General features: G+C 35.4%; 1 protein-coding gene across 1 annotated transcript in view; it reads left to right on the top strand.

The window, feature by feature from the left end:
* Positions 1–12,777, top strand: part of scara5 (scavenger receptor class A, member 5 (putative)) — a 63,748-nt gene extending 50,971 nt beyond the window's left edge. Inside the window, exons 11-12 of the mRNA XM_055054398.1 lie at positions 7,449–7,637; positions 10,835–12,777. Coding sequence (XP_054910373.1) covers positions 7,449–7,637; positions 10,835–10,968 — 323 coding nt within the window. The 3' untranslated portion in view covers positions 10,969–12,777. The remainder of the gene's footprint in view (positions 1–7,448; positions 7,638–10,834) is intronic.
* The last annotated feature ends 3,716 nt before the right edge of the window (positions 12,778–16,493 follow it).

The following is a 16,493-nucleotide window of genomic DNA, read 5'->3' as shown; positions in this document are numbered from 1 at the left end:
TATGTGGACGTTTTTGTTGAGCCCGGAGTTTAATTTAAACAATTTCAGACAGAATGTAAACAGCAGGACCCTCAAATAGCCGGTTATATGCTGAGTAACTGCTAAAGTGGTTTAGGTTTTATTTCTTTATGGAGGTTGCTTCACCGTCCAGCAGGTTTCATTACACGTCTTCATACTTTAGTGCTAAAATATAAATGGGTGTTTGGTTTTAATTTATCTGTATATCACTTCTGAGTGCTTTATTACTGCTTGAAAGGTCTTGCCATATCTGTTTATTAATATCTGATTTATTTCTTGTGTTTTGTTAGTTGATCCACTTATATTTTAAGCTGGACTACAACCTGTAGTTCTACACCAATGCATTCTGGGTAAAGGATAAGTTCATAAGTTTCATAAGTGAAGAAAGTGAGGAGAGGAAATGGATCATAAACTTCAAAATAAGAGCATAAATATAAACTAGAAAAATTCTTCACAGAATTTAACCAAAAAACTTGAACTTAATTTAACTGAAAGTTTATAAAACAATCAGATATTTAAAATGTATTCAGAAAATGTATTTAAGGGAAGCTATTTTCACTAAACATTTTCAAAGTTAGCAAAAGCGCTAAACAAGCAATTAGCGCCGCTGTTAGTGGAAATGGGCTCACCGTCCTGCTAGGGTAGAAATCCAACTCTCAATATGAGATTTTTTTTATCCAGTGTCACAAAATACGTGGAGCATTCTGTTGTTTATTTATGCTTTCCTTTTTAAGTTGGTCAGAAGTTGCATTTCCATTACAGACTTGCACAAAACTTTGTTGATATTCTGTAAATGTAAAAAATAACCAACAAAAAAACCCCCACAATTTTTCAAATTGCATTTTTTCCATTAAGGAGGACACAGAAATCAAACTGCAGGTGGCTAAGTCATGAAAACACATCATCCTACCACTTCCTGTCGTCGTCTTTTCCGTCATCCAGGTGTTGATCACATGATTCGTGATGTAAAAAACGTTTTCCATTCCTGTACAAACGCGCTCATTTTGGTACAGCTGAAAAACAACCTCATCCTCGCACAAAAACTTTTTCTCTCGTTTTTTTCTTCAAAACGAGCCGTTTCCACGTTAAAGAGAACAGCTCATTGTTTTTTGCACTTTTTTGTCATTTGGTTCTCAACAGCCATGACAGTAAAACGTCCAGCCTTTTTCTGGCAAAACGTTTTTTAGTTAAAAACTATCAATTATTGAGTTACACTGCGTCGTTACCTAGCAACCCCAGCCTAGCGGAGTCCGTTACCTAGCAACCCCAGCCTAGAGGAGTCCGTTACCTAGCAACCCCAGCCTAGCGGAGTCCGTTGCCTAGCAACCCAAGTGGAAAAGCCTGTATCTGCCTTGTTTTAAGTGTTTTTTGACACTTTAAATATTTGTTTCTTTGACAAACACAGCTCCAGAAAGACCCAAGTTTATCTCGTAACCTTCCACAGTGAGAAAGACGTGAAGGCAGATAAAAAATCTAAATATCTTGTCGGAGTCGCCACGTTTCCATAGCAACCATTCTGTTTTTCTTTTCAGTACTCAATTTAAAGGAGATTATGATGGACTGCGTGTTTTAATGGATAAAATTTGAGAACCATTAAGTATGTGCAGATGCCATAAATCAACTTCTCGCTGGACGTAGCTGTGGCGCAGCTTTTTTCCCCTCTCTCCCTTCAGATATTGTCTCCTTCGTTACATCATCGCAGCTGTGCTGCATGTGTTGCATGTCCTGCATGTGCTGCATGTCCTGCATGTCCTGCATGTGCTGCATGTCCTGCATGTGCTGCATGTCCTGCATATCCTGCATGTGCTGCATGTGCTGCATGTCCTGCATGTCCTGCATGTGCTGCATGTGCTGCATGTCCTGCATGTCCTGCATATCCTGCATGTCCTGCATGTCCTGCATGTCCTGCATGTGCTGCATGTCCTGCATGTCCTGCATGTCCTGCATGTGCTGCATGTCCTGCATGTCCTGCATGTGCTGCATGTCCTGCATGTCCTGCATGTGCTGCATGTCCTGCATGTCCTGCATGTCCTGCATGTGCTGCATGTCCTGCATGTCCTGCATGTCCTGCATGTCCTGCATGTCCTGCATGTGCTGCATGTCCTGCATGTCCTGCATGTGTCGTGGGGCGGCGCTCGCGTCCGAAGGTCCTGATCTTTCAGCCACATGAACCGTCAGAGATCAGTTCTCTCCTCACGTCATTAACAAGACGCGCGTGTTTGAGGTTTCACAAAAAGAGAAATGGACCGAGTCTGCATGCAGTAGGCAGCAAGAAATATCAAGTAACAACGTCCTGCGTTTTTCTGTCACGACTCTCATATGGGAGACTTATTATTGCATTCTTCAGTTGGATCTTTTTACACTTCAAAGCATGAATTTTACCTGAGAAAGCGCTTGAGTTGATTCACACGTGTTGGACGTTAATATAAAATCAGCCTGTTTCACAGAACATTATGAAACTGAAAGGATCAAATGATGACGAGCTGCTGAAAAACTCAATACCTCAAACCTGAATTTTTAAAAATCTCCATCTCACATTCCAGAGTTTTAAATTCTCCACTAACTCTTTCTTTCATTCTGGTTGTTTTTATTGTTTGCACGGCTTTTTCACTGTAAAAATTTGTGGGTATTTTAGAGTTTCTGTAATCAGTTTTTAAAAGATTACAGGAAACTATAGCTTGACTTTGCAGACAAGTAAATAAGCAGGAAAAAGAAGCTAAATGTTTTTGTTATGTTGTGTTTCAAACTACCTCAAGAAGCTATTTTATCGTTCTATTTAATCACAGAAAGGTTTTTAGAAAAGTAAAACTATTTTAAACTAATAACTGTGTTCTCTTATAATACTAGAACACAACTTTTCATAAAATTTGGAGAAATGCTGCAATATCCTCATTATTCTACATATTTTCCACTCAATCATTCTCTATTCTTCTCTTTTTTGCATAATTAGGTTTTATTTTTGCTTAAACAAATCACCCTCTTTTTCAGTTTAATTATCCAGAATAAATGTCAAAAGGTTTTTGATTTGTGATTTATCAGAGCCTCACACTGTACATTACAGAAACCTGACACTTAAACAGACCTGTATAGTTTTGTGAACTATTGTATATAAATTCAATTTCTGACATTTACATTAGACTCTTATATGTCTAATGTGAAGCTTTTAAATGTGTTTTTAAAACAATTCCTGCACAAATCTTTGAAGAGGAGGAAGTGGTATTTTCTTGAAACTGCAGATTGCTAACATTGTTATTGCTTTGTTACTCAACCATGGAAATAAAGCTCTGTTTTATATTAAGTTCTTAAATATTGGCTTATGGAGTCGGTAAACACAAGGTAATCGTTTCATGATGAATGAATCTCCCTGAAGTTTCCCAGAGGCTGATTGGATTACTCAGAAAGAGACCTGTAGGAGTGCGTTTGATTTGCAGAATGAAGTTAACAAACATTAGAAACAGAGACTGAAGCCCAATATTTCTCCTTACAAGGATTATTCGCCATGTGTGGAACAAAACACTCTTTTTTGCTTTGCATTTTTCTTTTTTTCTGACAGCTGACATTTCACAGAAGAGGCTCCATCTGGCAGATCGATAACTGATCTCAGCCATTTCATGGATTTAATGTTTAATCAACCGTTTGAACAGCGGAGGCGTTTTTACATTTACAGTTTTTGGGAAAAAAAAAAATTTTTAGCAGCAGTTTTATTTGAGTATCATTTTTATAAAATCGAGCAAATAAAATAATCAGATATTTTTTGTGCATTTATTTTTGTATTACCGTATTGTTTGGACTATAAGCCGCTACTTTTTCCCCACGGCTTTTCTGTGGATTTTTCTTGAACCACCAGGGGGCTCTGTAGCAGGAAGTGAATCATTGGATGTCAAAATTGGAAATCAAAGAAGAAAATGTTAATTTTCATTTAGAACAAGCACATGCTAGCAGCAGGAAACAATACAAAGAAGTTCATATGATGCAGCTTTTAAGTTGAAGGCTGTCGATTTAAAAAAAAAAAAACTTTGTAGAAAAACATTTATTCTATTTCCAAAATCTAAAAAAGGATTTTGAACATTTGCAGTGTTAAAAGAAAGTTGTCTAGTTTTCAATTTCTTGTAGGCTTTAACAAATTTAATCTCAGTTTTAAGAAGAGGATTAGAGTCACTTTCTTAAAAAAAAATACGCTTGTTACATTTAGCCAAATTTAATAAATTAGACAAAAGCTTATTTACATCAGCTTTTTGGTCAAAGTGTCCGGATAAACGTGATTCTACTTATTGTAAAAGTTTGGTTGTAAAAAGATTAATACTTTACTCAACATTATGTTCTAAATGTTTTTGTCCTGATTAAAAATATAAAGTTTATTTAATTGCTGTTTGTTGGGCACCAAAAAAATTTGTCCAAAGGCCAGAAATGGCCCACGGGCCACACTAATGCAAATATACTGATATACAGTATATTTGCATTACCAATTTTAAGTATTAGTTCCACAGTTTTCTTTCTTATGACTGGGAAAAGTGATGTGTGAATCTATTAAGTAATCTCATTCATTTGTACTAATTTTTAAAAATTTTATTCTTTTAGTTATCATGATTTGGACGTAATGTTGCGTTTTATCTGTCTGATAACATTATTTTTAAATATTAAATCAGATGTATTGAGTAGCATTTTTAACAGATATGTTCTTACTGCTTCTTGAGTAATTACTGGACGGCTACTTTTTACTTTTACTTGAGTAAAAATGTGTTAAAGTAGTGCTTGTCCAATTTTTTCAGTTGTTAGCAGCAGATCATGTTCATGCTGGAACTCTTAGTAAACTAATACATTTCATTTTAGAGTTATCCCAAAGTGACGTTAAAAAGCGTAAAAGTTGTCAAATGTAGCATTAGAAGCAACCTCATCTCCACAAACGGAAAGACGACTCACTGAAGATGAAACTCTGAATAAAACATGACTTTATGACCAGATGGAGGTGGTTAGCTGTTCTCCTGAAGCCATTTAGTCCCGTCCAGCCCAAACTCCTGCAGCATGCCAGATAAACATTAGGAATATATGATTCCTGCATGCTCTGGCATTATCCTGGTTCTGCTAGCTGCAGCTCGCTGGGCCTCTGGGGCTTAAAGCGCTCTGGACGACCATCAACACTTGGAGCGCGCTCAGCAAGCTTTTCCTGAGCAAAAACATTTTTTACATCCCATGAAATCCCTCATTATTCAAACTTGAACAGAGAAGTTGGGAAGCTCGGTGTGTCTAAATTAGGTAACGCTCGTGTTTTATGGTGAAGTTTTATTTGGGCTTCTAGGTGAACATGCGTGCTGTTGGTCTGCAGGTTTTTATTTTTTTGCTTGGTATAATTGCTTTCAGAAGTATTTATTTTTTAAGATTAAATCTCCAACGTCTGTTTTTTATCATGGCTATAGTAAATGTTATGACCAACTGGTTTTATGTCTGTCATAGTTTTCTGAATGTTTTGCTGATGTATGTATTCTCGTGCTCTGTTATGATAGTAATGTTATGATTTTCCTCTTGATTTTAGCATATTTTGATATTATTTTTTTCTCCTGGTGCATGTGGTTGCAAGTGAAGAGTTTAATAGAAGAAAGATTTTATATTAAAATATATACTTGGTTATGCAGAGAAATGATTTAAATATTTCACAAAAAGATATAGATATATTGGCATGTGTTTTCTGTTGTATTTTAAGTTCCTACCAAGTACTTGGATTTCTTGGGTCCTTTAGGACGTTTTCACACCTGATAGTCCAGTATGTTGGTTTTATTGGGGACTTGAATTGCAACATTTGTTACATTTTCAGGTGTTTTGGTTTGCTATCACTCTGAAAAGAGCCAAACTAATTAGAACACCTGTTCCCCTCCTTGCTTGTGGGGGCGCTAAAGAACTACTGAAGAAAAAGAGGCACTTCTTCACAAAATGTAAACAAAAATGGAGTAGCATCAGATTTGAGCAGTTGTAGGATTTCTCTTTTGTCTTTGGTATAAAACCTTGAGTCATTTCTCCTGCTAACAGTGGGCTAGCATGTTTGTTTTGGTCGTATTTACCCAGAATGCCATACAGAACAGTCCACTTCCTGCTTTTGAAGTTCTCATATTTATTCAAACTCCACCAGAGTTCACTTCAACCGAACCGAGACGAGGTTTTCAGGCAGACCAGAGTTTGATTTGTGCGACTGACTCCGCCTGTTTTTAGTTCCTTTTTAGATATTAAATGACAGATTTAATTTCTGCTCTTATTTTCTTGGTGCTGGAAGTAACAAAACAAGTAAATGCTGCAAAAACAACAGCATAAAGCCATGGTAGATATTAGATTATGGTAGCCTGGTGATTGTTGAGTATTTGGCTGAATAAATGAGAGATAAACAAATTTATGATGGTCCGATGGGACTCGTATCCCGTGTCTGTGGAGAATCTGACTTTCCTCTGTCGCACTTTGTCAGCAGATTCAATAATGAACATCCTGTAATGATGAAACTGTGTGTTTGTTCGTGTGTGTGTGACTGTTTACCTCGCTTTCTCATTTCCTCTCCACACTAAATCAAGTCAACTATGAGTGCAGCTGTTCATAGTTTCACAAATTCCTGATTTAGATCCACTCAGCAAATTCTAACACATCGACCCACGTTTTGTAAAAGTATCCAAACCACAATTTTTCACATCACACACTCAAAATGTCATGTATTTTCTTGGGGTTTTATAGAGGAAGGAATATATTTTGCAGGAAAAAGACACAGAAATGTCTCAGAAGCTATTCTGAAAACTCTGTAGAATATTTTCTTACAATCCATCAGAGAATTGTATTTATTTATGACAGGATATAAAACTTGTCTTCTTAAAACGAGAAATTTTCTCTGCTTGGAAACATTTAATATGTATTTTATGTTATGCTTTAAATTCCTACCATATACTTCGATTTCTTGGGTTCTTTAAAGTTTCTTGTTATAGAACAATATATTTCCTGACTTACTTTCCTAGCTTACATATTTTATTTTTAAATGCTTATATATTGCGAAGAAGATATCAATTTTATAGACCTTCAGAAAGAGTTTACTGCCAGATTGTGACGCTTGTCAAAGAAAATACTTGCAGTACAAAACTTGAACACGCAGAACAAATTTTATTTATTGCTATTTTTGGGCAACAGAATGTCTTTGGTTGGCAGAAAAATATGTTCTCCGTGCGTCATTAAAAATCCTTTACCTCAACATTTCATATCAGTTTGAATAACGTCTTGATTAAACTCATAAACTTAATAAATACAATAATCTGTGAGTTCAAAGCCAGCAAATGAAAACAGTTTTTCAATACAGAATCACTGGAATGAATACCACTGACTGCCTGCAATGAGGATGCAAATCTGGAGCAGCAGAGAAACGCATGCAGATTTTCACAACATTTGTTTGTGTGCACGTTGTTCTGCAGTCCAGGAGGCTCTGGTGCGTTTGGTGAACGGGTCGGGTCCCCATGAGGGACGCGTGGAGGTGTTTCACGAGAGCCGATGGGGGACGGTGTGTGACGACGTCTGGGACAAAAAGGATGGAGACGTCGTCTGTCGGATGCTGGGATACAGAGAAGCAACGGAGGTCCATAAGACCGGCCGTTTTGGACAGGGTACGTAACCAATACTGATGTTTTCTTGATGCTTTTTGAACTTTTAATGCGATTAATCTGTTCTTGAAATATATCAAAACTTTTACTCTGGGACAAAATGACAAATTGGGATCAGTGTTTGGGCTCAACAAACATATTCAGTCATTGTGAGGCAATGAGATTTTAGTCTGTTTGTCCTTTCAGAATGAGCTTTTTTAGGGCCTCCGTCTCTTTAAATCCAAGTGGAACTCCGGTTGGGTTGCTAGGTAACGGTAGCCGACCAATAATCTTCCAGTAATTTGAAACGCTTCACTTTCCATGAACATGAATTTATTGCCAAAAACCAGCTGGGTGGGTTTTTAAATGTTTGAACTGTTTATAAAAGCATAATTTAAGGATAAAAATGTCCTAAATGTGATATTTTTAAAGCTAACGTCCAAGAATCTACCCTATGTCTTTTCTATTTAATAGTTAAAATGTGTTAGAAGTTAATATTTTGATTCCCTTGGCGTCAGGAGGAGCAAATTATACAAGTTTTAGGTGTAAAAAGAACAACCTTCAGTGCATTCTGAGTCTAAAGTCAGGAAAAAAATCAAAATAATTGCTTTTCCGTGTCCCTAATCCTGTTCCGTATATTAGTCTACCTCGTAAAATACCAATAAAATATAATTGTTTATGACAAAATGTTGTAAATCACATCATATGGAGAAACCTTTTAAAAGACTGATTTTTATAAACTCTTCTGTTTTTGCCGTTGAGTCGTATTACTTAACCAGCGCCCTGACTGCATCAGGCTTTAATATTAAAGTTTTAATGGAAAGAATATGTGATCCAGATGTCATCACTATAGTCTCGGTGGTGACATCTATTGTCTCTCTGTCATTCATTGTTTAGCCTTACATCATCCAGGGTGTCTGTTCAGTGAGTTCTGACCTGAAAAAGTCAGAAAGAAAACATTTTCTTCTTCCAAGGGACTCCCTTCGCATGAAAACAACTGGATTCAATTTAACACAGGCAGAAAATCACATTTTCTCTGGAACTTTTCTGATGAGTCAGCTGTTTGTCAACACTAAACACTAAAAAAAGATGGACGACTTGTTATGGTGTTGGATCATCAAACCAATTAACACTTTGAGCAGCCGGCAGGCGATTGGATAATTTACCATTGGTGTTAACAAGCAATTTAATAGATGTGCTTATGAAATAGAGTGATGAGAAGATGAATGGATTTGCCCCAAATCTCAGAAACATACAAATTATTATAAATGTCTGTCAGCAGAGAAGCCAGAATTTGTGTGTTAGACATTTTTATTTTAAAATCCCCGTTTCAAATATGGTTTGATTAGTGGATTTTCTGTTGACAACAATGTTCTTTTTGCATCGTTACACAAATCTCCCAAATCTCTCCCTGGTGTTCCCCTAAAACAAACAAAATCCCTCGCCGTGTTTTGGTTGTCCCTCACTTCTTTTCTGGAAGAACTGACACAAACCTGGTGTGAACAAAAAGTTACATCAGCATGCAAAACAAAAACAACAACAAAAAAATGCACGATAAATGTTTATTTCCAAATCCTCGAAGGTTGCAGCAGGAGAACAGCTGGGCTGTCAGCTGCGCCGTCACTTGCAACCTGCAAATGTTCACTTTCCAGAAAAACTTGCGTCATTGCCATCCTGAAAAAACTCAACACATGGTGATTTCAAGTGATCAAATCTGTATTGATTTTGTCTTTCTCACAAAGCTCACATGGTGTTTTGAAACCTCCAAACTCTGAAGAAAACAATGTAGCCATAAATACTGGCTTGACAACTGGAACTGTTTAATACCGGGTAGATTATAATCTGTATGGAGGACCAACACTGACATCATTAAAAACAAAAGCAGAAATCTGTATTTTTTAGTTTTCCCTTTTCCTTACACATGAGTTTTTCATCAATGTATATATTTTGTTTTGCCTTTTCCTTATACAAGCGTTTGCTATTTTGTCATTGCTGCATTAAAAAGACCAAATCAAACATATACATTTATTGACAAAAATGCATGTATAAAGAAAAGGAAAAACACATATGTAATTTTATTTTACAAAAGCACATGTGTAAAAGGCTAAATAAAATGTTTCTATTTCTTGACAAAAACACATTTAAGGAAAAGGAAAAACAAAAAATATAGATTTCTGCTTTTATTTTTAAATGTGTCAGTTTTAATACTCTATAAATGTGATTTTTACAGTATAGACTGTAAAAGAATTTACTGTCTCTATTACAAAATTCAAAGATAATTGTTTTTTTTAGTAAATTGTATCAGTTTTCTATTGAATAATTTGCTTCCAACACCTTATAGTTGTTGAAAACATTTATTATTAAAATTTGTTAATCATTTGTTTGTTTTCATAGCACATTTCAGAAATAAGGCAATTCAAAGTGCTTTACATTAGAAAAGTGTAAAAATAAAAATAAATAAAAACGTTGACAGTCACCCTTTGAGAAACCAGAAACGTGATATTTTGTCCATCAAAATCATCAATTCCCTTTAAATATGTTGGTCAATGTTCCAGTGGTTTTGGGTAGAAAGCAACTCTGAACAGGTAGATTGAAGGGAAGTCAACGTTTCAGCTGTTTTGCAGTTTTCTGGAAGTTTGTTTCAGATTTGGGGTGGATAGAAACATCATCACATAACTGGTTTTTATTTGGTTTTATTTAGAGATGCATGAATTAGTCATCACCTGGCCTTTTTTGTTTAAACTGTTGGTTTTTATTGATATTTCCAGTGGTTGGCAAACTTTCGCTAATCCTCTAATAGCAGAGCTAATTTTTTTGTTCGGCACTGTAGCATTTATGCTAAAGCTCCAATTTATTTGGCTGCTTTGTGAACTTTCAGTTTGATAAAGTTTGACATGTGTGTTGAATTTTTTTAGTTTTTGCGTGTTGTTCTCAATGGCATGTTTCAGCAACAAGGCAGTTTAAAATGCTTTGCAGCATAAAGACAATACAGTAACCAATTCTGAAGTAAGCAATAAACATTACAGTTTGTCAAATGTGGATATCAAAATGGTTCAATTTGGTGCTTTAGTGTTAGAACTAATGTTTACGATTGGTGTATTATGGCTAGCACAAGTAATTTTTGGATATGATTTATTTTCCTTTCATTTCTTGTCTTTCTTTTGGTTTAATTTTCAGACAATCTCTGAATATGATCCACTTTTAATGCTCTTTCTACGCAGGTACTGGTGTGATCTGGATGGACGACGTTGCTTGCATTGGGACTGAAGTAACCATCCAGCAGTGTAAGTTTTCCGGATGGGCCAAAACGAACTGCGGCCATGTTGAGGACGCCGGCGTAACCTGTGCAGTGTGAACATGCAGGATCATTGATGTCGTGTTGTTTTTTTTTATACCACTTTTTCTTTTACAAGGAGTGCCTTTTTATCAGTATTGTTGCTCACTTACCACCAAAAAGTGCCACCTAACCAGATAAAAACTCATTTTTTTATGAACTTTTATGGGTTTATGAGAAGTACACAAACTGAAGAACCGTGTTATTTTTCATGACCTGCACTTGCAGAGCACGGATTGCATGGCTGTTTGATTCCTTCTGCTTACCGTATAAGTAGAAGAGAAACTGAATCTCAGTTCTGGATATTTTGACTGAAGAGGGACTTTCACAAATCATTTTACCCACCTAAAAACAAGGATGAGGAAAAACAGGCTGTCAGTGATTTGACTTTCCTTCAGCAGCAGCTGCTCCTTCCAGCAAAATGTGCAAAGGGCTTTTACAGAGTGTGATGGATTTACGTACTTTCTTACCTTTCAACCTTGTATAACACTTAAAGTTTGAAGGTCAAAAGACGCTTCAAAGCATGCAGAAAAAAAAACAATAATCTTCCTCCTTTCAGTTTAGTTTTTATTGAGGTCATTTAAAATAATAGTTTTCAAAAAGGCTGACATTTATTTAATCGTTTAAAGTGGTCTTGATCTAATTGCTTTCCAGACTTTTTAAAGGTATTTTAAATATTTGTATGGAAACTGGATGCTTTTTTAACTCATTTGTGGTCATAATTATATAATTATGAACACTGCTGTGTGTTATTTTAAAAAAAGAAACAAGAAACTTGTGGTGGATAAAAGAATAATATCAAAAAGGTTTTCATTAAACCTGTCGGCCATGACCACTTTAAAAACAATCCAAGTAAATCTGAACGGAAAATATGGATAACTTGCACTGTTTTTGCTGTTTGTTTGTTTCAGTCTCTCAAGATCTAATCTCCTGTTTACTGGGATTTATTTAGTGGAACCTCATTTAGTTAATATCTCCATATACTGTGTATACAGAATACATTTTTGCTAATATGCAGTGCCTTGCAAAAATATCCCACTGTATTTACAATTTAGGTGACTTCTGAAGGCAAGTGGTGGCACTGTACTTTAATTTAGGGGTATCAGAGTTGCAGGGGGTGAATTAAAATGTACACTGCTGTTTACAGATTTTTATTAATAAAAGAAATTTAGAAACTATGCTTTTTTTTTTCTTCTATTCTAATACCTTAAATCCACAAATGTGGGTTTCATATTCTATCCAGTAAATAAATGTCAACTGCATTTTTATACTCTTAAGGGTTAACGGTAACTCCGGTTAACAGATGATAATAAGAAAGAGCAGATGAGTATAAACAGATGGATGGACGCCTGCCTTGCCTGGCTTATAATGGTTGGGCTGTGAATCTAACAAACGTTGGCTTGCTTTAGCGTCACTTCTCACTCCAGACAAACCACAGTAATCTGCTTCAGCAGTTTGTATTTCTCTCAGTTGGATATCATCTTCATGGCTGATCGAAAATCCGAAACGCCGAGCCACCTCCCATGTGGTTCTTGAGCTGATTGGGAGGAAACTTATGCAGGAATTTGAACCTGATTCTTGCTCGCCTTGAAATTTGGCAAATTCGAAAACCTCACATTGCTCCAAAGATATATATTATACCTATTTTTTTTTTCTTTAAAAGTTTGTGTGCAACACATGAAATATTGGATTTTAATTTTACTTTTTGTTCTGGTAGCAATCAGAAACAGCAGCTCTGTTTGTCAAAGTCTGTGTTTTAAATAGAGATCCTGCAACAGGAGGCAAATTGTAGCAAACTGGTGAAATAAAGTGTTTGTTTTGCAAACATTACTTTTTAGAAATGACCTGTTGTGTTTTGTTCTTCCATTTGAGTCTCAACTGCTTCTAAAAACAAAGTGCTTAAAATAAAACACTGTCTTTTTTTTTTTTACAGTAAAACTGAGCCTTTTCAAAAAAACCTCCTGAATGTTGAGTCACAATCAACAGGCTCTGCGCCGTTACCTAGCAACCCCAGTTGAGTCAAGGCCGTTACCTAGCAACCCCAGTTGAGTCCAGGCCGTTACCTAGCAACCCCAGTTGAGTCCAGGCTGTTACCTAGCAATTAAAGTGGCGGCAGTTATTCCACATGGTTATGTCATCGGAATAACACTAAATAAGTGCAACAGTTGACATCATCCCTGTAAGAATCAATATGTATTTTTTTAACAATTTTGTGTTTTAAGCAAATGTAATTTTTTTGTGTTATATATTTGTATTTAGAAAATTACTCACTTTAAATTTACAAGCAACATTTTTATATGCGTACCAAATTGTTGAAATAATTTGATCGCCTTTCTCTTAAAAAAAAAATGTGGCTATGAAAAAGCCTGGAGCTTTAACAAACGAACCGATATACAGCAGATATCTGACTATTTGCGGTCTAGTTTTCGCGGATTCTTCTTTTAGTTGAGCATATGAAATATATTCAAAAGAAAATTGATATGGGAAGCTGAAATACCCAAGTATAATGCTACTCAACACGCTATTGGTTGGCGTTTGCAAAGCATCCAATCAGAGAGAGCCTTTCTTTTTCTATGTCGCTGATTGGCTGAACCCATAAGAGCAGAAATGAGGAAAAAGCAGATAGCTTTAGCTTCAGTGCTATTTAAATACAAAATCTAACATTTTTATTCCAAAGCAGCTGACTAAAGGACAAAATGGGTTACATACTTTATAATCTGGAGCAATAATATCAGCTAGAATCTCAATACAACAGATTGTTTTAGTTTGTTCTCATGTGAGCCAGAAGGAGGCGAGGACGAACCTGTCTCCTCAGCACTAAAGCAATAAAACTGGATCTGAAATGCATCAGCTGACAGTGACAGAATTTATTACTGTTTTTAATCTTTGAAAGAAAAACAAAACACTAAACTTTCCTCTTGCGTCATGAAAGTATCTGAACATAAATTTAGAATAAGAGATCAAATTAGCAATGTTGCCTTTAAATCTTCGAGCAGTTCTGTTTAGATTTGCACAAATAGTTTTCGCTTTAATGAACATTTCAATCCTTACTTTCTAATTTCGAATGAGACAAATGGAAACTGATATTCATTTATTTACCACAACAACAGAAAACAAAGATGTAAAATGAAAAGTGATGGATTTCAACACTGATTTGAAAAATTATCTTGCCTTGCTGAATTTTTTTTTAAGATCAGTTACAGATTTTGTGACGATAAAGTCAAAAACAAAATAATTTCATTCAGCTGAGAGCTGAAAAACAAGATCATATTGGTGAAAATTCAGTGCTCTGCAGCGACACAGACGCATCTTAAGTTCACATTTAAGGTAGTTTACTAATGTAAATGGGATTTTGATGTAATTTTATAGAACAGCACTAAGTAGTGAACATACACACCTTGGGTTTTATAAAACAGGTTTTGAATAATCCTGTTATCATGGCTGGAAAATTAATCTCCAGTTCTTTTGACTGTTTCACAATTTCACAGCATTCTCTGAAAAAAGTTTGCTTTATCAATGCAATCTGAGCAAGATTTAAAGAAAAGTAAAATTTCACCACTTAAATGTGTAATTTGAGTATGTTTGTAAATAGGTATCTGGGTAAAATGTGTTTTTTCTTTAATGTTTGTGGGGAAGTTAATCAAAAGTAAATAAAAATGTCACATCATGTTGTGTTTTGCTGAAACAAAGGTGACATAAAAATGAGATTTGCTCAAACAAGTGTTTCTTCTTAAAACAGGCTCTTAAAGATGTCAGAACTGGAAGAAGATTTGGACGTTTATGTTTTTAAGGGTCGGAGTTGTTTGCTGAATCATGAGAGCTGAAACATGTGGAAGTGTTCATTGACCAAAAATCACATGCATGAACGTTTCCACATGTCAGTGGACCCAGAAAGAAAAATCAACTGATTGTTATGTGCATGTAGTGTGGAGTGGACTTGACCTTTGGTGAGATGGTTTCAGTTATCCTGTGGAAAGTTTGTTTATATTTGAAATATCAAAGTGATAGTTTGTTAGACCATAAAAGCATTTGTGCTGCACGTGCAACAAAACTGCAGTCAGGCCTATAAAACTGTCTAACCAAACCCTGTATGAGGAAGAAACTTTATATTATCATAAAATAAAAATAGTTATTTGACTGAAACTGAAGGGAAAAGCACCAAAAATTAAAAGAAACATTTGAAAATATTATTAATAAGATTAGAAAACTATGAGGTTAAACTTGAACATGTTTTCATAAGAAAGAGACTTTAGCTGCACTTTTACTGCAGAACAACGAGCTACAACAAAAAGCAGATTTAAGATATGAATTCTGTATAATTAATATATTTTTATTTTCCAACAATAAAGTTGTGGATAAAAGTGTTTCCAGAGGCCAGCTATATTTAATGTAAAATGATCACCATTTCTCTGGTGTCTGAACATAGAAGGTCTTTTAATACTCTCCACAGCATGTGGCTTCAGCGCTAACAAATATGATCTCATTTTGCTTCGAGGGGAAAAGGAACTGGGAGAAAAAGTCCCAGTCTTTCCCTTCCATGTCCATTTGTCATCAGGCCACATTCCTGCTCCTCTTCCTCATAGTAACACAGTTCTACTTTCACACAATGAGCAGACTGAGCTGCAGTTTTCTGCAGTGTGTGGAGAGACAGTAAACAAACCAGAACTCACTTCCAATGATGCTGGTTATGAAGCAGGTACATAAGGGTGAAGGAGCAAATTTATTAGATTTATTTCCAAAATTCCGATTTGAACAGTTTTAAAGAACAGTGCAAATAGTTAAACCAAGAACTTTACAACTCACAAGTGGTAAAAAGAGCAAGCTAAAAATGGATGCAAACAGATTTTTGATCAAAAATCAGTGCCTGATTACAAAAAACTGTCCATTGCCCATATAATTGCGCAAGTTGATATTTTTAAAATTAATTTGCTTAATTGAAACACTACAATTTCCAAAATACTTTTTTCCCCCGTGTTAATGATAAACAAAATAAATTGGTTTATTTCACAAAACTGCAATGGAAACACTTTTTTTCAAGTCACGTGGATCACATGATCAACAACCGGATGTTACTCCTGGCGCACACCACGAAGTAGAAGTGGACAGGAAGTATATGGAGGATCCTGACCAGCATGTTTTCTAATGACTTTAAGATATGAATTCTGTAATTTGCTTTCAACTAATGAAAAATCTTTGAAAAATGTCTCAATATGTTTGGATAAAATAATCCGCATTGGTTTTATTTGCCTGTGGGCTCTGAAATAATGATCCACATTGAGATTTCAGTTCAGACTCAGTTCAAATAATTGAGTCTTTTCAAACTGTCAAATACACCTGTCTAATAAATCCACATCAAAGTAAATAATAATAATAATAATAATAATCGAAATCATGACCGCCCTCTGCTGGTGCAAGCTTGAATTACAATTATTTTCCTCTCATTTATTTAATCCTTTTTCTTCATTAAGTATGTTTACAATAAGCATCTGATATTCACAGTGCTTCTAAAATAAATAAAATTTAAAAACACTGACAAACAAACTGCT

Source organism: Poeciliopsis prolifica, unplaced genomic scaffold, assembly GCF_027474105.1.
Source record: "Poeciliopsis prolifica strain line A6 unplaced genomic scaffold, Auburn_PproV2 SCAFFOLD039, whole genome shotgun sequence".
Classification (NCBI taxonomy): domain Eukaryota; kingdom Metazoa; phylum Chordata; class Actinopteri; order Cyprinodontiformes; family Poeciliidae; genus Poeciliopsis; species Poeciliopsis prolifica.
This window is presented reverse-complemented; position numbering and strand designations above follow the sequence as displayed.